Genomic DNA, 20,529 nt, shown 5'->3' with positions numbered 1-20,529 from the left:
GGGCTATTTTCCCTTTTGGGACCCCTGGGCTTATAGCATCTTGCTTTTCCAACTAGGGTTGTGGCTTAGAAAGTAATAATGGTAATAATAATGTCTTTTACCACAACAAAATTGTGTTACATTTTATGGTTTAACTTCGAAAGCTGTATAGAGACATCTAGTGGCTAATATGACAACTGCTATGCATTACGGTTACTAAAATCTACCGAAGTATCAAACAGATGTAATAAAGACCTAATTTTGTGTCACTGAAGAGTTTCCCGGCCAAAATCAAAACAATGCCTCTCACCTCGAGTTATTTTCCAAGTTATTTCTCCGTTAGTGACATTTTGTCTACGCAGGATAGGGTGCCATGTAAATTTGAAGTACCCGTTTATGGATTAGGTGAGTTTTTTGAATTTATGACTAAATGGCTTGCCTCTGTAGACAGTGCCGTATTATCCCTAAGGTCCTACCAAAAGCAGGTGGCGATCCATCTTTTATTTTCTTTTAGTGTTAAACATTCAAACTATGGGTCATTTAATTTATTTGTGATATTATTGGGAGCCTTTGTATATCAGCGGCCAGTTCCTTAGGCGTTCATTGAAAATGGACATCAACAAACCTAAACTTTTTCCCCTAACAACTTACAAGCCGTGTCTTTGCCTACTTACTAAACGGGGGAGCTAACGCCCCCTGCTACCCCCCTTTGCCGTATTCTATGTTAGCCATAATAATACATACAGGGGGCCGCTGTCATGCATCTACCCCAATTATTGTAATAAGTTATACAAAACGAAAGCATGAAATTTGCCTGGGGAGCGTTTGATGGATGTCAAGGGTCCCAAAGAAGGTGAAAGCCTATGGACCCTTCCATGGGTTAATACAGCACTGTTTCTAGCGTAAAGTGCAGAGTGACTACTTAAGGTACCGTAGTTGAGGCGAGGCTCTTCCAGATTTACCCACTCCCAGGTTATTCTATTCCAGCCCGTATTTAATATGTCGTCTGTATAATTTGATATAGTCAATGTTCATTAGGTGAAACCTCATGAAGTTAATGTTTAGATTTGCGGACAGGTTGCCCATTTCATCGTATTTTCACTATAGAAAAAGGAGAAATATTAATTAGCGTTTAATAATTATTTTTTGATCAAATCTTTTATGGTAATAGTTTACAACACCACGCACTCCATTTACTCCAAAATAATGCAATCCTGCTGTTTTCATCTTCTTGCACAGTAATAAGGTGGTTATTTAAATTCTGGGAAAGCAATAATTAGCAAGATATGTTGAGGAAGGGGGAAGGGGTTATAAAAAGAAAATAGCTCGGTTTCCTCACCAAACGACTTGGAACTGACATGTCAACATAGTCAAGCAAACGAAATTCGTGATGCCGGCGTACATAAACAGAAGTTCGTGATGCCAGCGTACATTTGATATACTGCGTATTCAAAATATACTTAATCAAAAATTGAGTGGTTACTCAAAAGTGTCACTATTTGTAAATTGCATATTTTATGGGCACTTTTGAGTAATTAATCCATTTTTAACTAAGCATATTTTTAATATACAGTACGCTGGCATCACGGACTTCTGTTTATGTACACTGGCATCACGAATTCTGTTTGGTTGACTGTGTTGACATGTCAGTTCCAATTCGTTTAGTGAGAAAACCGAGTTATTTTCTTTTTATAACCCCTTCCCCTTCCTCAACATATCTTGCTAATTATTGCTTTCCCAGAATTTAAATAACCACCTAATTACTATGCAAGAAGATAACTGCAAGATTGCATTATTTTGTAGTAAATGGAGAGCGTGGTGTTGTAAACTATTACCTCTTTTATTTTTATCTGAACTGAATGTTTTCAGAGATAAGGAATCCCTTTGGTGAACAGCAAGAATTGGGGAACACCTAGAGAAATTGTCTTTCAAGGAAGGGAAATCACAGAACAAGTACATGTATTATAATGGGATGGTGTCTAACCTAACCTCACCCACCTAACTTATCCTAGGAAGTGGGGTTCTCTTTACTAAATTACTGGGGGGGGGGGGTGAATTCTCATCCAGCACCTTTATATAACCCAAATTCATAAATCTAAAGTCAGCCTAGGTTGTTTAATATTTACAATGCTTTCTGGTTAGTATATAACTATTGTTGCTTATCTGAAAGTCATAAATTGCATCAAAGTAATAACTCGCATGGTTGGTGTGTGCAGCACATCCATCTACAGTACTGATTGCCAGAACGGAAGAGCAAGGAGATGTTTATTTGCGAGTGAAGCGAGCTACAGCTGATGAGAAATCATTTGAAGGATGTAATATAATTATAAGTAATTATGATACCTTGATAGTGACCCATGTAAATAGTGTACGTAGCACATCCACATGCGGGATGTCAGATAGATTAAGTGTAATTATGATACAGTACTTTAATTTCATGTCACTCACTTAGACTATATTGTTCCTACACATAACGTAAACTCATGACTTTTAAATAGGAATATAACATCAGTAAAACTGAATTATTATTATTATTATTATTACTATCCAAGCTACAACCCTAGTTGGAAAAGCAAGATGCTATAAGCCCAGGGGCTCCAACAGGGAAAAATAGCCCAGTGAGGAAAGGAAATAAGGAAATAAATAATTGAAGAGAACAAATTAACAATAAATCATTCTAAAAACAGTAACAACGTCAAAACAGACATGTCATATATAAACTATTAACAGCATCAAAAACAAATATGTCATAAATAAACTATAAAAAGACTCATGTCCGCCTGGTCAACAAAAAAGCATTTGCTCCAACTTTGAACTTTTGAAGTTCTACTGATTCAACCACCCGATTAGGAAGATCATTCCACAACTTGGTAACAGCTGGAATAAAACTTCTAGAGTACTGCGTAGTATTGAGTCTCGTGATGGAGAAGGCCTGGCTATTAGAATTAACTGCCTGCCTAGTATTACGAACAGGATAGAATTGTCCAGGGAGATCTGAATGTAAAGGATGGTCAGAGTTATGAAAAATCTTATGCAACATGCATAATGAACTAATTGAACGACGGTGCCAGAGATTAATATCTAGATCAGGAATAAGAAATTTAATAGACCGTAAGTTTCTGTCCAACAAATTAAGATGAGAATCAGCAGCTGAAGACCAAACAGGAGAACAATACTCAAAACAAGGTAGAATGAAAGAATTAAAACACTTCTTCGGAATAGATTGATCACCAAAAATCTTGAAAGACTTTCTCAATAAGCCTATTTTTTGTGCAATTGAAGAAGACAGAGACCTTATATGTTTCTCAAAAGTACATTTACTGTCGAGAATCACACCTAAAATTTTGAAAGAGTCATACATATTTAAAGAAACATTATCAATACTGAGATCCGGATGTTGAGGAGCCACCGTCCTTGACCTACTTACAATCATACTTTGAGTTTTGTTAGGATTCAACTTCATACCCCATAATTTGCACCATGCACTAATTCTAGCTAAATCTCTATTAAGGGATTCACCAACCCTAGATCTACATTCAGGGGAAGGAATTGATGCAAAGAGAGTAGCATCATCTGCATATGCAACAAGCTTGTTTTCTAGGCCAAACCACATGTCATGTGTATATAGTATGAAAAGTAATGGGCCAAGAACACTACCCTGTGGAACACCGGATATCACATTCCTATAATCACTATGGTGCCCATCAACAACAACTCTTTGAGATCTATTACTTAAAAAATCAATAATAATGCTAAGAAACAACCCACCCACTCCCCAACTGTTTCAGTTTGAAAACAAGGGCCTCATGATTAACACGGTCAAAGGCAGCACTAAAATCAAGGCCAATCATACGAACTTCCCGACCACAATCAAGGGATTTCTGTACAGCATTGGAGATTGTAAGAAGGGCATCACATGCTCCAAGGCCTTTACGAAAACCAAATTGCAAACTAGGTAGTAGATGATTACCTTCAGCAAACCTATTAAGACGTTTTGCCAGAAGACGTTCAAAAACTTTAGATAATATGGGAGTTATGGAAATTGGGCGGTAATCAGTGGGACTTGAGCTATCACAAACACATTTACATAGAGGAGTAACATTACCAATGCTCCAACTAGTGCTAAAAGCTCCTCTTCTTGCTAACTTGTGCAAAATAACAGATAACTTTGGAGCTAAGAAATCTGCTGTCTTTATAAAAAACAAAGGAAAAATACCATTTGGGTCTACACCTCCATAAGCATCAAGGTCCATCAACAGAGCTTTAATCTCACAAGATCGAAAAGCTAAACTAGTTAGTTTAGCCTCAGGAAAACAGGAATGAGGAAGTTCAAGTTTTTCATTACTCTGTTTACTGTCAAAAACATCAGCCAAAAGGGTTGCATTTTCCTTTGGACAGTGAGTGACTGAGCCATCTGGTTTAAGTAAAGGAGGAACTGTTGCATCTACACCAAAGAGTGCAGATTTAAGGGTAGACCACCATTTATGTTCCTGAGTTGTACCAGAAAGTGTTTCTTTTATGGTTAAATTGTACTCCTTTTCAGTTGAGGCATAAACTCTCTGAGCAAAAGCTCGAAGCTGAGTATAGTTGTTCCAGGTCAAATCTGATCTGTTCCCCTTCCAAAGATGATAGGCCTCCTGTTTCTCCAAATAAGCACGTCTACAATCATCATTGAACCACGGTTTGTCCTTCACTCGATACCTTAGCACACGAGAAGGGATACGCCTATCAATTATGTTGACTAGATTCTCATTCAAAGGGACAACAGGATTTACACTATTATATAATTGTGACCAATTCAAGCACAAAAGATCATGTAAAATCCCATTCCAGTCTGCTTGGGATTTCATATAAATTTTACAAGAATATGATATATCAGGGACAGGTTGCTCAGTCTTCACTAATAATGAAATCAAGGCATGATCAGATGTCCCGACTGGAGAACCAACCTTACTAGTTATAACGCCAGGGGAGTCAGTGTATACGAGGTCCAAGCAATTACCAGACCTGTGAGTAGCTTCATTTATGATTTGCTCACAGCCTGATTCAGAGGCAAAGTCTAAAGCTCTTAAGCCATGGCGATCGGTAGGAGAGATAGAACTTAACCACTCCCTATGGTGAGCATTAAAATCACCAACAAAGACAAAAGAAGCCTTTCTATCATCTTCTTGTATCTCAGCCATAATGGTAAGAAGACAATCGAAGATAGAATCATCCATGTCGGGATTCCGGTAGATCGAACACAAATAAAAGTTGTTATGCCTGCCACAAACTTTTATTACCTGAATCTCATGACATCCACATTGATAGCAGGACTTATGAGAAGCAGGGTACTCGGTCCTAATATACACCGCCATTCCCCTGGCCCTAGGGATGGCATCACGTTTCAACATTATTGGCTTCTTAAAACCAGTTATAAGGAGCTCAGATGAGTGCCTCATATTAGAAACCAAAGTTTCTGAGCACAAAAGAATATCATACTGTCTGGACGCAACTGTAAGGTCTTGGATATTTGCATGAAGACCACGAATATTGCAATACAGAAGACGACATTGACGAAATCTAGGACGTACTGGTCCCGGATTTCGCTCAATGTCTCCAGACAGCATAAGAATTAATAGAAATAAAAAAGACACAGCATACTTAAAAACTAGATTAACAAGAATTATAACAAAAACAATACGTACAGAATTATAAACAAAGTGATTGATGATACCCATAGACTATAGTAAAAAGTCGGAAAAACTGGTCAACATGGAGGAGCCGATACACCATGCAAGGCTAAATACCCTTCAGGATAGCCACTTCAACTGTAGGGAGGACAGTAAGGATGGTTTTGAGAAGAAAAATAATCAGAAAAAGGAAAAGACAACCTCTTGATAAACCACCAGGCATCCATGGCCCTTCTATTAAGCCTGCCCAACACACCATTTCAAAAAAACAAGAGGAAGAAAAAAAATAAGATAGAATAGTGTGCCCGAGTGTACCCTCAAGCAAGAGAACTCCAACCCAAGACAGTGGAAGACCATGGTACAGAGGCTATGGCACTACCCAAGACTAGAGAACAGTGGTTTAATTTTGGAGTGTCCTTCTCCTAGAAGAGCTGCTTACCACAGCTAAAGAGTCTCTTCTACCCTTACCAAGAGGAAAGTACACTGAACAAATTGCAGTACAGTAATTAACCCCTTGGGTGAAGATGTGTTAAGTATCTCATTGTTGTCAGATGTATGAGGAAAGACGAGAATATGTAAAGAATAGGCCAAACTATTCTGTGTAAGTGTAGGCAAAGAAAAAAAATAAGCCGTGACCAGAGAGAGGGATCCAATGCATTACTGTCTGGCCAGTCAAAGGATCCAATACCTCTCTAGTGGTAGTATCTCAACGGGCGGCTGGTGCCCTGGCCAACCTACTACCTATATTGGACAAATTCTACAATTTAGTTTCAAAATTTCACTTTGTTAAACATTTATAGAACATAATTAAAACTCTTGAAGGTGCCCAGAAATATGTATATGAAAATATCTTGGATCGCATCTGCACAAAATAAGCCTCTGGGTGGGGATCAGTTATTTTCAGGAAGATTCATTCTCTGTCTCTCTCTCTTTGGACTTTTAACATTGTAAACAGTTAGTACCAAGGCCTCGGCTGTGTTCAAGTGCACACTTCTGCATCACTGTCTTGGGTCTCTTTCCAGATTGGTTAATTGCTTGCTTTAATGTCCACCCCTTAGCCAGACATGTGGCTTTGCTCAATTAAGGAAGGCTGGCGTTGCAGGCATTACTTGACCAATTCAGAGGGTAACCTCGTTGCCTTTGTGATTTTTGCAGGTGCATGACTGCTCGCAATCATTTTCTTGGTAAGAGTGTAGGAAGTGGCCTCCCCTGCTGTGGGTGGAGTTTGCAAAGAAGAGAAAGGAGTTGTCTGAGGGATTTGTTGGCATCCTAGAAAGAGTCAATTACCAGTTCAAAGTCCTGTGCTTCAGACTATACGTCTCCATGTTTTCACATGAGTGTTCTTCCTGGACTCAACTTAGGCTCACATGAACAGGATTTTCCTCCTACAATATCTCAAGATTGATGACAGTTGCTTAATGATCTAGACAAACTTCTTGCCATTTGGCACAATCTGGGAATCTAGATCAATTGGCAGAAGTAGTCTCATGCCCAAGAGATGCATTAAATAACCTGGGACTGTTGATAGATTTGGCAGCAGCAAAAGGTTTCCTATTAGACCCTTTCATCAATAGACTCAGAGAGGTAGCTCATCTAGTCCTGACTGTTCAACAGCTACTAGCATGGCAGTGGCAACGTCTTCTGGGACATCTTACGTTGTTAGAGTAGCATGTGCTGTATGAGCGTCCTCACCAGAGGTCACTCAGATAGTATGTGAAACAGCCCTGGTCAGCAGCCTCCGATCCTCTATACCTTCAAATTCCAGTGGTGGATTATCTCTGGTATGGTGGCTAAATGACAAAAACCTCACCAAGAGAGTTCAATTCGACTCCTCGCCTCTGGAGATGCTTCTGTTCACAGACACATCCAAGGAGCATTGGGTCGCACACCTGAGTAATTGGATCACCTTGGGACTGGGGCCTGAGGAAGAAAGGAGTCTGTAACTCAACCTGTTGGAAATGCGAGTAGCGCATGTAGCGCTGCAATCTTTGCAACAGTTTGATAGGGCACTTGGTAGCATTGATAAGTGACAACACTTGTAGTAGCATATGTTTACAAGCAATTAGGGACCATGCTCCCACTCCTCTGTGAGTTGGCGAAGCAGGCATGTATTTGGGCATGTGACAACACAGTAGATCTGCCATATATACCTTGGTATGAACATAGGAGAGCTCTCTGCACGAGGCATTTCAGGAGAGAGGATTGTCCCAGCATTCTCACTCAGCCATCATGCTCAGGTAGTATGAATATTGTAGTCCCTACTTCTCTGCATGACGGAAAGACTTTGCCTGTTGGAGGTTCCCAACGATAGACCTATTTGCAACTAGGCCAGACAAGAAGTTGCCAGTGTTTTGTTCCCTAGTTCCAGACCTGTCAATCATGATTGTTCTAACTCTCCTGGGACAACCTGCACGCTTATGCTTTTCAACCCTTATAGTTTTGCCCGATACATCGATTAATCAACAGACTATTGACAACCTCGAACATTAGGCTAACATTGGTTGTTCCCAAGTTGTTGTACGCTGAATAGTTTCTGAACGTACTGATGCTCTGAGTTTAGATACTAGTACTGTAGAACTATCCTATTGGCCCAACCTTTTTTGTCAGTCTCATCTACAGAGGTTCCATAACTCGGTGGCCTTCCTTTCATTTTACAAGTGAATACTATTCAGCATTTCCTTTGAGTGAAATGCTTTTTGTGCAGCACTGCACAGATATCTGGATATTTCCTCAAATACTCTGCAACCATATACCAGGGAAAGTGGGCCATCTTGCACAATTGGTGTCACAAACAGGATACTTTTCTGGTTGGAGCCTCTCTCCAATTCATTTAAAAAGAACAGCTTCTTCAAGACTAACATGAAGTAACTAATTTTTGGGGTGTTTGATTATCTCTTGTCATAATTCCATTTTTTTTAGGGTAGGATAAAGGGATACAATGGCCTGATCATACATCTGTGAGTCACTGAAAGCATCATTAACAAACCTGCTGCCAATTTCCTATCTGGCTGAGAGAAGCTCTTGTCAGTCTCTGCAGTAAATAGCGTTTGTTCAGCCTTTAGCCAAGTTTTCAGACTGAAAGACCTGGACCTTTCCTCATTATAGGAGTTGTCCATTTTTCAATATTAAACTTACCCGATAATCATGTAGCTGTCAACTCCGTTGCCCGACAGAATTCTATGGAGGGATACGCCAGCTATCACAATACTAGAAGGGGGTGTATTTACCAGCGCCACCTGTGGCCAGGTACTCAAGTACTTCTTGTTGACACCTCCTCAATTATTCCTCTGTCGTGCTTCCGGCAAGACGTTCTGGGATACGCTTATGTTCTTGGAGTATTTTCACGACTTTGGTGAAGTATTTCTCTTTGATTTCGGCTGTCGCTTTACTGGAAAACTTCTATATTAGCTTAGTTAGCTTTTGGAATTAATTTGATTAATTTTGGTGACGAGAGAGTATGAACTCTCGTTCACCTTTCAATGGCCGACCCTTCCCTTAGACGGAAGTGTTGGTGTCTAAGAGAGTATAGACTCTCTTTCTTAATTTTGCTTAACAAAAGTTATAGATTTATTTTATATCTCTCCGCCTCTTATAGGCCTCTTCGATTAACTTCCTTTTATTATAAACTCATTAAAATTAATTTTTATATTTGTTTATATTCGACCTTCCTAATAGTAGGCGGTCTTTTACCGAAGTTAATAAACTTTGAGCCCGTCATTTCGGTTTTACCTGTTAACATATTATGCTATTTCCGCCACAGAGTTTGAAAGATTTTCTTTGACAGTCTCGTACTGTTTTCAAAGCTGAACTAACGTTTTGTTTTGTCTCTGCAGTTGTTGACGTTCAGAACGTTCAACTTGCACTCTATCGTTACGATAGAGAAAGAATGTTCACGGTTTCACGTTGCAGTAAGAGTAACCGTGTCTAGCGTTTTGTTCATTCTTTCTTAACTTAATGGTTTTGATCCTAATAAAGGAACTTTTCAGTTTTTTTTTTCCTTTAACAATAATATGTTTTAACGATATATATGTTTGGGCTCTTCTCTCAGGTTCTAAGTCAAGAGAGAGAGAGAGAGAGAGAGATAGAGACGGAGGGAGAAAGAGGATAAACGTTTCATTCAAGCCTGCCAGGCGTACGAAACGTCGTTATCGTTTTTTTGCTCTTCTCCCTAGTCTCTTTAGGGGAAGAAACTAAACGTTTCTAGAGTGATCTAGTGTTTAGTCTCTTTCCAACCACTGATTTATCTTTCATTAGATTTTTCTGTTACATTTTAATTCTGTTTTCGCAATTACTAACTTTGAGAAAGGATAGAATTGCGTATTTCAGGTACAAACCACTTAAAGTTTCGAGTTCAGTGAAATAAGTGCAAACAGAAATCAAAGTGATAAGTGATTAGTGCGTGAGGGTACTTTTGTGCGCGCCAGTCGTCCTCCCAGTCCGGGACCTCTTGCAAGCTCCCAAGCCCAGGGGAGAAGCAATGTCGAAGGGCATAAGGGTTCAGCAGGCCTTGATCGGCGCACAGAAGTATTCTCGGTGGTTGTGGGCGTGTCTTACCGAGACCGTCACTCCCACCCGCAGACGATTGAGCCCTTATTTTGCTCGTCTGCAGAAGAGATTAGGGGAGAAAATAAAGGCAGAGTAACGCTGGTCTCAGGTCTCAAGACTTCTTAAACGTTAAGTCCAGACCTATACTGTACCAGACGTACGAAGTTAAAGTTCACAACCCGAATGCAGTCATTGGGTTAGCTCTGACTCTCCTCAGTCAACAGTTGATTACACTCCGACTAAGAGGAGTAAGGTTCTGCCACAACAGTTCTCTGCTGTTAAGGCTTTACCTCAGCAGAACTTAGTGTCTGCCGACCCCAAGCATTCCTCTACTGCAGTCCATTCAGTCACAACTTTCGGTCTTGATGCGTGAGTGTCGGGCTGAGAGTGTTGCACCGCCTGCACTCCCTCCACCTGTTCTCGCTGCACCTGTGCTCGCCCAGCCTGCACCTGCTCCGCCTGGTCGCAGCACCATCTGCCAGGCGTACGATGTTGTGAACTCTACTACAGTCCATGCAAGCACAGCTTTCGGACTTGATGAGTGAGTGTCGGGCTGAGAGTGTTGCTCCTCCGCCTCCGCCTACACTCCCTCCTCCTACACTCGCTCCGCCTGATCACAGTACCATCTGCCAGGCGTACGATGTTGTGGACTCTACTACAGTCCATGCAAGCACAGCTTTCGGACTTGATGAGTGAGTGTCGGGCTGAGAGTGTTGCTCCTCCGCCTCCGCCTACACTCCCTCCTCCTACACTCGCTCCGCCTGATCACAGTACCATCTGCCAGGCGTATGATGTTGTGGACTCTACTACAGTCCATGCAAGCACAGCTTTCGGACTTGATGCGTGAGTGTCGGGCTGAGAGTGTTGCACCTCCTGCACTCCCTCCACCTGTTCTCGCTGCACCTGTGCTCGCCCAGCCTGCACCTGCTCCGCCTGTGCTCGCCCAGCCTGCACCTGCTCCGCCTGGTCGCAGCACCATCTGCCAGGCGTACGATGTTGAACCACTTTCGGAGTTTGCTGTTCACAGTGTTGTTCAGCCTCAGCCTTCTTTAAGGCAACCCTTGCTTTGGGATCAGGAGAGTTACACTCTTCCTCCTCCTCCCCTTGCTGCTCCACCAGTGGTGCAACTCTCGGTTGGGGTACAACAACCTCTCCCCTCCGTGAGTCTGTCTGCTCAACCAGCGCTGCACCGAGTTCAACCCTCATCTAGGCAAGCTCATCTACACCATGCACTTGCGACTCAGGAGCCTCAGCTTGCTAGAACTTTACCTTGTTCTGCGCAGCCTCAACCTTCTCATGCTCCACTCATCTCTCAGGAACAGGAACGGACTACTCCGCCTCCGTCCTCCGCTCAGCTGGTGCAATCCTTGGGTGCAACTCTTGCTAGGAGTCAACCTCCTTCACCCTTGCACCTGCCTTCTGCTCAGTCTGTTGTTCAGCCTATGCAGTCTGAACCTCAGGTTTTCCCTCAAGTTGAGGAAACCTCTGTTGTTGTTCCAGCTCGTTCTGACTCTGCTGTTCAGCATACCATGGTTTAAACCCCATGCAAGCATGCATAAAGCACTCTAGCACTGGTCATGGAATTTCTGAGAAATGTTAAACGCCATGCACACGCTCTGCTTTCCTTTCAGCAGGCTCTGCTTACAGCAGGCTCTGCTTACAGCAGGCTCTACTTACTACATGCTCAGCATTCAGCATGCTCTGCATTCAGCATGCTCTGCATACAACATGCTCTGCATACAGCATGCTCTGCATTCAGCATGCTCTGCATACAACATGCTCTACATACAGCATGCTCTGCATACAGCATACTCTGCATACATCATGCTCTGCATACCTTACCGCATGCTTCTCAACACATCTTGGGTTGTTGCCAACTCACTAGACTGTCAAGCAGTTTCATAACGTTGCCTTCTAGTCTGCTGCTTTGCACCAGTGAACCCTCACTCAGAGAACTTAGCTTTTCTAGGATAAGGTCCCTGTAGATGAGAAAGTTCTTTTCTCCCTCCTTCTGATATTCCCTTGAGGACTCTGTCATTTGGAGGGAGCCTTTAGCTGCATAACCTCTTATGGACTTTTATTTAAGCATAACATGCTTACAGGGAAGGTAATGGTTTCAATTCAGCCGCTAATCCCGTCTGTTACCACACCTGCTCCCATAGACCTTGAGCTGTGTTGCATGACATGCAGTCCAAGCTTAGTCCTTGTTAGAGGATTTTTTGTTTACGGAGTCAATGTGTCACGGGGAAGACGTTCAACAACCAACAGAAGGGACTTGTTGTGACGCAGTGGGCAACCTCAGCAACCCGTTAAGGAGTTGTCTGTACGACCCAGACAGTCTAGACAGATTCGGGTTGTCACTGTACTTCCTCGCTTGCCCATGATTGACAGTTTACAGACTGTGCAGCAGTATCATGATCTTGTGTCCGGCTCCGTCAGACGACTGGCTTTTAAGAGCTCCCTCAAGTCGTCGCTGTCTGGAGATTTTCAAATGGGCTATGGATCTGACCAAGGAACTGGGCCTCCTGGTCAATTTTGAGGAGTCTCAGCTCGTTCCATCCCAGACCATTGTCTCCTTGGGTATGGATCTTCAGAGTCGAGCTTTTCGGACTTGTCCGTCTGCCCCAAGGATCTTCCAAGCCCTAGAATGCATCCAGAGCATGCTGAGAAGGAACCGATGCTTAGTCAGGCAGTGGATGAGTCTAACAGGGACACTTTCATCGCTGGCCCTGTTCATCGAGTTAGGGAGACTCCACCTCCGCCCCCTTCAGTATCATCTAGCTGCTCACTGGATAAAGGACATGACGCTAGAGACGGGCTCAGTTCCTGTTTCCGAAGAGATGAGGTCTACTCTAACGTGGTGGAAGAACAGCATTCTTCTCAAGGAAGGTCTACCATTGGCTGTTCAGTCCTCCGACCACCGTCTCTTCTCGGACGCATCGGACACGGGCTGGGGTGCGACACTGGACGGACAGGAATGCTCGGGAACATGGAATCAGGAGCAAAGGACACTTCACATCTATTGCAAGGAGTTGTTGGCAGTTCATTTGGCCTTGATAAACTTCAAGTCCCTCCAGCTTAACAAGGTGGTGGAGGTGAACTCCGACTACACCACAGCCTTGGCTTACATCTCCAAGCAGGGAGGGACTCATTCGAGGAAGTTGTTCGAGATCGCAAGGGACCTCCTCATTTGGTCAAAAGATCGAAAGCTCACGCTGGTAACGAGGCTCATTCAGGGCGATATGAATGTCATGGCAGATCGCCTCAGCCGGAAGGGTCAGGTCTTCCCCACAGAGTGGACCCTTCACAAGAATGTTTGCAGCAGACTTTGGGCCCTGTGGGGTCAGCCAACCATAGATCTATTCGCTACCTCGATGACCAAGAGGCTCCTCTTGTATTGTTCTCCGATTCCAGACCCAGCAGCAGTTCGCGTGGATGCCTTTCTGCTGGATTGGTCCCATCTCAACCTGTATGCATTCCCGCCGTTCAAGATTGTCAACAGGGTACTTCAGAAGTTCGCCTCTCACAAAGGGACACGGCTGACGTTGGTTGCTCCCCTCTGGCCCGCGAGAGAATGGTTCACTGAGGTACTGCAATGGCTGGTCGACGTTCCCAGGACTCTTCCTCCTAGAGTGGACCTTCTGCGTCAACCTCACGTAAAGAAGGTACACCCAACCTCCACGCTCTTCGTCTGGCTTCCTTCAGACTATCGAAAGACTCTCAAGAGCTAGAGGCTTTTCGAAGGAGGCAGCCAGAGCGATTGCCAGAGCAAGGACGACATCCACTCTCAGAGTCTATCAGTCTTTATGGGAAGTCTTCCGAAGCTGGTGCAAGGCCAATGCAGTTTTCCTCAACCAGTACCAATGTAACCCAGATTGCTGACTTCCTGTTACATCTAAGGAACGTAAGCTCCCTATCAGCTCCTACGATCAAGGGTTACAGAAGTTTGTTGGCAGCGGTTTTCCGCCACAGAGGCTTGGATCTTTCCTCCAACAAAGATCTACAGGACCTCCTTAGGTCTTTTGAGACCTCAAAGGAACGTCGGTTGTCCACTCCAGGCTGGAATCTAGACGTGGTCCTAAGGTTCCTAATGTCATCAGGATTTGAACCGCTCCAATCAGCCTCTTTTAAGGACCTCACATTAAAAAACTCTTTTCCTCGTGTGCTTAGCAACAGGTAAAAGAGTAAGTGAGATCCACGCCTTCAGCAGGAACATAGGTTTCACATCTGAAACGGCTACATGTTCCTTACAGCTCGGTTTTTTGGCTAAAAACGAGCTTCCTTCCCGTCCTTGGCCTAAGTCGTTCGAGATCCCAAGCCTGTCCAACATGGTGGGGAACGAACTGGAGAGAGTACTTTGCCCAGTTAGAGCTCTTAAGTACTATCTAAAGGTCAAAACCATTACGAGGACAATCAGAAGCCTTATGGTGTGCTATCAAGAAGCCTTCTCTACCAATGTCTAAGAACTCAGTTTCTTACTACATCAGGCTTCTGATTAGAGAAGCAAATTCTCATCTGAAGGAAGAAGACCTTGCTTTGCTGAAGGTAAGGACACATGAAGTGAGAGCTGTGGCTACTTCAGTGGCCTTCAAACAGAACCGTTCTCTGCAGAGTGTTATGGATGCAACCTATTGGAGAAACAAGTCAGTGTTCGCATCATTCTATCTCAAAGATGTCCAGTCTCTTTACGAGTACTGCTACACCCTGGGTCTATTCGTAGCAACGAATGCAGTAGTAGGCGAGGGCTCAGCCACTACATTCCCATAATCCCATAACTTTTTAACCTTTCTCTTGAATACTTTTTATGGGTTGTACGGTCGGCTAAGAAGCCTTCCACATCCTTGTTGATTTGGCGGGTGGTCAATTCTTTCTTGAGAAGCGCCAAGGTTAAAGGTTGTGATGAGGTCCTTTAGTATGGGTTGCAGCCCTGTATACTTTAGCACCTTTGAGTTGATTCAGCCTCCCAAGAGGAACGCTGCGCTCAGTAAGGAAGACGATCTTATTAAAGGCAGAGTAACGGTTCAAGTCGACTTCCTTACCAGGTACTTATTATTTCATTGTTATTGTGGATAACTGATTATATGAAATATGGGATACTTAGCTATCCTTTAATCTTGTACACTGGTTTTCACCCACCCCCCTGGGTGTGAATCAGCTACATGATTATCGGGTAAGTTTAATATTGAAAAATGTTATTTTTATTAATAAAATAAATTTTTGAATATACTTACCCGATAATCATGATTTAATCGACCCTCCCTTCCTCCCCATAGAGAACCAGTGGACCGAGGAATAATTGAGGAGGTGTCAACAAGAAGTACTTGAGTACCTGGCCACAGGTGGCGCTGGTAAATACACCCCCTTCTAGTATTGTGATAGCTGGCGTATCCCTCCATAGAATTCTGTCGGGCAACGGAGTTGACAGCTACATGATTATCGGGTAAGTATATTCAAAAATTTATTTTATTAATAAAAATAACATTTTTATGAGGAGCTTGAAGCAGTCCTGCCCTCTCAGAGAACAGACACCCAGCTTAGGATATTACAGAGGCTGTCAGCTGTCTTAACATGCTTCATGTGATTCCTTAAGAGCATCGGGCAGGTGTCTGACACTTAGACCATGTTCTTACTGGCTCTAGCTATGGTAAAGAGAGAGATGAATCGTTTGACATCTCCTATGCCATTACAGTAGTCATTCCAAGGGTCGTAAGTTCTTGCTAACCTTTGGATTTCAGACAGTATCGTATGTAACATCTGTGTGCACTGTACAGTTGTTTACAGGGTGTTCAAAATTCTCTCCACAGTGAGCATTTGAGGTCCATTACTCCTGTAGCGTTGTTATACTACACAAAAGTCGGTTATCACGCAAAAAGGTCCTTGTGGAGATACTTTTGAACACCCTGTACCACATTTACACCACTCGTCAGCTTTTGCAAATGTACTTTTTCATTTACATTCATTTTATGATTCTGCTTTTTTACCAAGTTCTCTGCTTATAGTAGCTGTGACCAATTAAGGATTCAATTTTGACCCTTGTCGTCATTATAGCCTGACTTCAGAATACTAACTTAAAGAGAGCTTGTGTCTGAATTAATTTTTGGATATATTTCTATAAATGACAAATAAGAGTAATACTAACAAATATGCAGGTACCTATACAGTATTCTCTTGTATATTAGCATTTATCTGTTTAAACAACTTTTTCATTAAATTACTTTTCCCATAATTCAAAAGAAATTATAATACTGTAAATTATTATGATTGTAGTTAATATCTTAAGCTTAATATTATAATTTATATTTTCAGGTTTTTTGGACCCATCTGGTGGTAATAAAGACATCGAACAAGGAACTAAATTGGACTTGCCATGTTGGCTAGCACGAGCACTTAGCTCAGCAAGACTTCGTATAGTGAAGACTCAGTTGCCTGTCAGTTATAAAGAAAAGTACAGGTATGTTTAATACAGTACAGTACTTATTTCTATGAAACACCCTTATGTTCATAATGCTTCCCTCTCGAAGCCTGGTTTTATAGTGATATATACCCTAAAACTAAAAATGCCCCAATTTCTTTCCTGTTAACAGGTTTAGGCCTCTAGTTCTATATTGAGAGAATTTGGTGGTTAATAGCAATTTTTTCAATATTAATCTTACCCGATAATCATGTAGCTGTCAACTCCGTTGCCCGACAGAATTCTACGGAAGGGATACGCCAGCGATCGCTATACAAGAGGGGGTTGTACTCACAAGCGCCACCTGTGGCCAGGTACTGCAGTACTTCTTGTTGACACCACCTCAATTTTTCCTCTGTCGTGCCTCCGGCTAGACCTACATGGATACGCTGTTGATTCTGGAGTTTTTGCTCACGATTTGGTGATGTATTTGCTCTAGATTTTAGCTTTCGCTATTCAGGAAGTTTTATTATTAGCTTAGCTAGCTTTTGGAATTAATTTGATTAATTATGGTGACGAAGAGAGTATGCACTCTCTTTCACTTTTAAATGGCCGACCCTTCCCTTAGACGGAAGTGTTGGTGTCTAAGTGAGTATAGACTCTCTTTCTTAATTTATTTTATATCTCTCCGCCTTTTATAGGCCTCTTCGATTAATTTCTTTTTTTTATAAACTTATTAAAATTAATTTTTATATTTGTTTATATTCGACCTTTCCTAATAGTAGGCGGTCTTTTCTTGTACCGAAGTTAATTAACATTGAGCCCGTCATTTCGGTTTTACCTGTTAACATATTATGCTATTTTAATGTTTTTGAAAGAATTTCTTTGATAGTCTCGTACTGTTTTCAAAGTTGAACTAACGTTTTGTTTTGTCTCTGCAGTTGTTGACGTTCAGAACGTTCAACTTGCGCTCTATCGTTACGATAGAGAGAGAATTTTCACGGTGTCACGTTGCAGTAAGAGTAAACCGTTTCTAGCGTTTGTTCATTCTTTCTTAGCTTAATGGTTTTAATTCTAATAAAGGAACTTTTTATTTGGGAAATCTTTCAGTTTTTTTCCTTTAACAATAATATGTTTTAACGATATATATGATTGGGCTCTTCTCTCAGGTTCTAAGTCAAGAGAGAGAGAGAGAGAGAGATAGAGACGGAGGGAGAGAGAGGAGGATAAACGTTTCGTTCAAGCGAGTAACGTTGTTATCGTTTTTGCTCTTCTCCCTAGTCTCTTTAGGGGAAGAAGGTAAACGTTTCTAGAGTTTATTCTTGTTCTCAAGCTTTATGCGGTGAGAGATTTTAAACGTAGTTTATTTGATCTAGTGTTTAGTCTCTTTCCAGCCACTGAATTATTTATCTTTCATTAGATTTTTCTGTTACATTGTAATTCTGTTTTCGCAATTATTAACTTTTAAGGAAGGATAGAATTGCGTGTTTCAGGTACAAACCACTTAAAGTTTCGAGTTCAGTGAAATAAGTGCAAACAGAAAATCAAAAGTGATAAGTGATAAGCGCAAAGTGTTACAGTGTTGCGTTCGAGGGTTCGTCTGTTCGTGCCAGTTGTTCGCCTAGTCTGGGACCTCTTACAAGCTCCCAAGCCCAGGGGAGAAGTAATGTCGAAGGACTTATGGGTTCAGCAGGCCTTGATCGACGAACAGACGTTTTCCCTCCGTGGTTTCGGGTGTATCTACACACGTTGCCGACGTGATCACCCCACCCACACAAAGACGAGAGAGCCCTTTCTTTCCTCGTCTGCGGTAGAGGTTTCTCGCAGAAACCATGGACCAATCTTGCAGCTTTTAAGTGCAAGTCGGTCCCTTCCGCACAAGTCCAACTCCTAGGTGTAGCCATTAGCCCTGGGTCAGTTCGGACTTGCTGCAGTACGACAACTGCACACCTCCCAGAGAGGCAAGGTGGTATCGCAACAGGCAGTAGCTCCGTCTGTTGCCGCACCAGCTGTTTTAGACCCTCAGTCTCAACGGACAGTAGCTCCGTTTGTTGTTGTCTTTCTTAAACTCTAGTGGTCTTTGCTGCAGTCAATGCAGTCTCAGCTTGCGGTGTTGATGCAGGAGTTTCAGGCAGAGGAGGTTAATACACCTCCTCATGCGAACGCTCCTCCTCCTCTGCGCAGTACAATCTGCCAGACGTATGAGGTTGAGGTTCCTCAGGCTACCTCCATGCGTGAGCTGCCGCGTTGGGAGTTGCCAGTTACCAGCGTTGTGCAGCAACCTCCACCTTCCTTGAGGCAGGAATCTCTTACCACGCTACAACCTCCTCAACAATGGGGACAGGAGTCTTATGCCTTACAACCTCCTCTTCCTTTGAGGCAAGAGTTTCTTGCAGTAAGACCATCCTCGAGGCAGCAACCTCTTGAGGTACGACAACCTCTACCATCCTTGAGGCAGCCACCTCAGCTCTCGCAGCTACAACCTCAACTCTCGAGGCAAGCTCCTCAAGAACCTCAACTCGTGAGACAGGAGTCGCGTTCTGCGCAGCCGCCACCTCAACTCTCGCAGCTCACACCTCAAGAACCTCAACTCGTGAGTCAAGAGCCTCTCTCTGCGCAGCCACCTCAACCCTTGAGGCAAGCGCAACTCTTGAGGCAGGAACCTCATGCTATGAGTCAGCCACCTCAACGCATGCAGCTGCCACTTTCTCCTCAGCTTGAGCCTCTTCCCATTCAACTTTGAAATAACAAATGACAATAATAACACCTCATTACTTTCATAACTTGCATTTGTAAAACATATACATGTATGCCTACACAAACATTATGATAATGGAGGTTATTCGTATTACTTAAAAAAAAAAAAAAAAAAAAAAAAATATATATGTATTCCTTGCAATATATTTTTAACAAAATCGCAAAAATATGGCAAAAATATCTTCAAAACAAAAATGAATCATGAGTTATGAATATAATGTAAATATTATGTTGATATTAAAACCCCATGCAAGCATGCATGAAGTAATGCAGTGTTGCCAACAGGGCGAGTTTCCCTTTCCTGAGGTGAAGTAGATTATAGTACGTATATTTAGTGCAGCTTAATTCTACGATTATCATGCCGGCTATCAAATTCATCAACAAAACAGTCTAAATCAATTCCCTCAGCACGTGCTCTTTCAATGGACAGTAATGCGATATTACTCAATCTAGCACTGGTCATGGAATTTCTGAGAAATGTTACACGCCATGCAACATGCTCTGCTTACCTTACAGCATGCTCTACATACAGCATGCTCTGCATACAGCATGCTCTGCATACCTTACCGCATGCTTCTCAGTCACACATCTTTGGTTGTTGCCAACTCACTAGACTGTCAAGCAGTTTCATAACGTTGCCTTCTAGTCTGCTGCTTTTGCACCAGTGAAACCCTCACTGAGAGAACTTAGCTTTTCTCGGATATGGTCCCTGTAGATGAGAAAGTTCTTTTCTCCCTCCTTCTGATATTCCCTTGAGGACTCTGTCATTTGGAGAGGAGCCTTTAGCTGCGTACTCTGTCATTTGGAGAGGAGCCTTTAGCTGCGTAGCCTCCTATGGACTTTTATTTAAGCATAACATGCTTCCAGGGAAGGTAATGGTTCCACTTCAGTCGCTAACCCCGTCTGTTACCACACCTGCTCCCATAGACCTTGAGCTGTGTTGCAAGACATGCAGTCCAAGCTTAGTCCTTGTTAGAGGATTTTTTGTTTACGGAGTCAGTGTGTCACTGGGAAGACGTTCAACAACCAGCAGAAGTGACTTGTTGTGACGCAGTGCGGCAACCTCAGCAACCCGATAAGGAGTTGTCTGTACGACCCAGACAGTCTAGACAGCTTCGGGTTGTCACTGTACTTCCTCGCTTCCCCATGGTTGACAGTTCACAGACTGTGCAGCAGTACCATGAT

At 42.6% G+C, this 20,529-nt stretch overlaps 1 protein-coding gene across 1 annotated transcript in view; it reads left to right on the top strand.

Moving 5' to 3' along the window:
• Positions 1-230: 230 nt before the first annotated feature.
• LOC137644978 (DNA replication complex GINS protein PSF3-like) overlaps positions 231-20,529 on the top strand; it is a 46,733-nt gene continuing 26,434 nt past the window's right edge. The window contains exons 1-2 of the mRNA XM_068377846.1: positions 231-384; positions 16,503-16,651. Coding sequence (XP_068233947.1) covers positions 279-384; positions 16,503-16,651 — 255 coding nt within the window. The 5' untranslated portion in view covers positions 231-278. The remainder of the gene's footprint in view (positions 385-16,502; positions 16,652-20,529) is intronic.

The sequence above is a fragment of the Palaemon carinicauda genome, chromosome 8 (genome assembly GCF_036898095.1).
Source record: "Palaemon carinicauda isolate YSFRI2023 chromosome 8, ASM3689809v2, whole genome shotgun sequence".
In the NCBI taxonomy this organism is placed as follows: Eukaryota; Metazoa; Arthropoda; class Malacostraca; order Decapoda; family Palaemonidae; genus Palaemon; species Palaemon carinicauda.
This window is presented reverse-complemented; position numbering and strand designations above follow the sequence as displayed.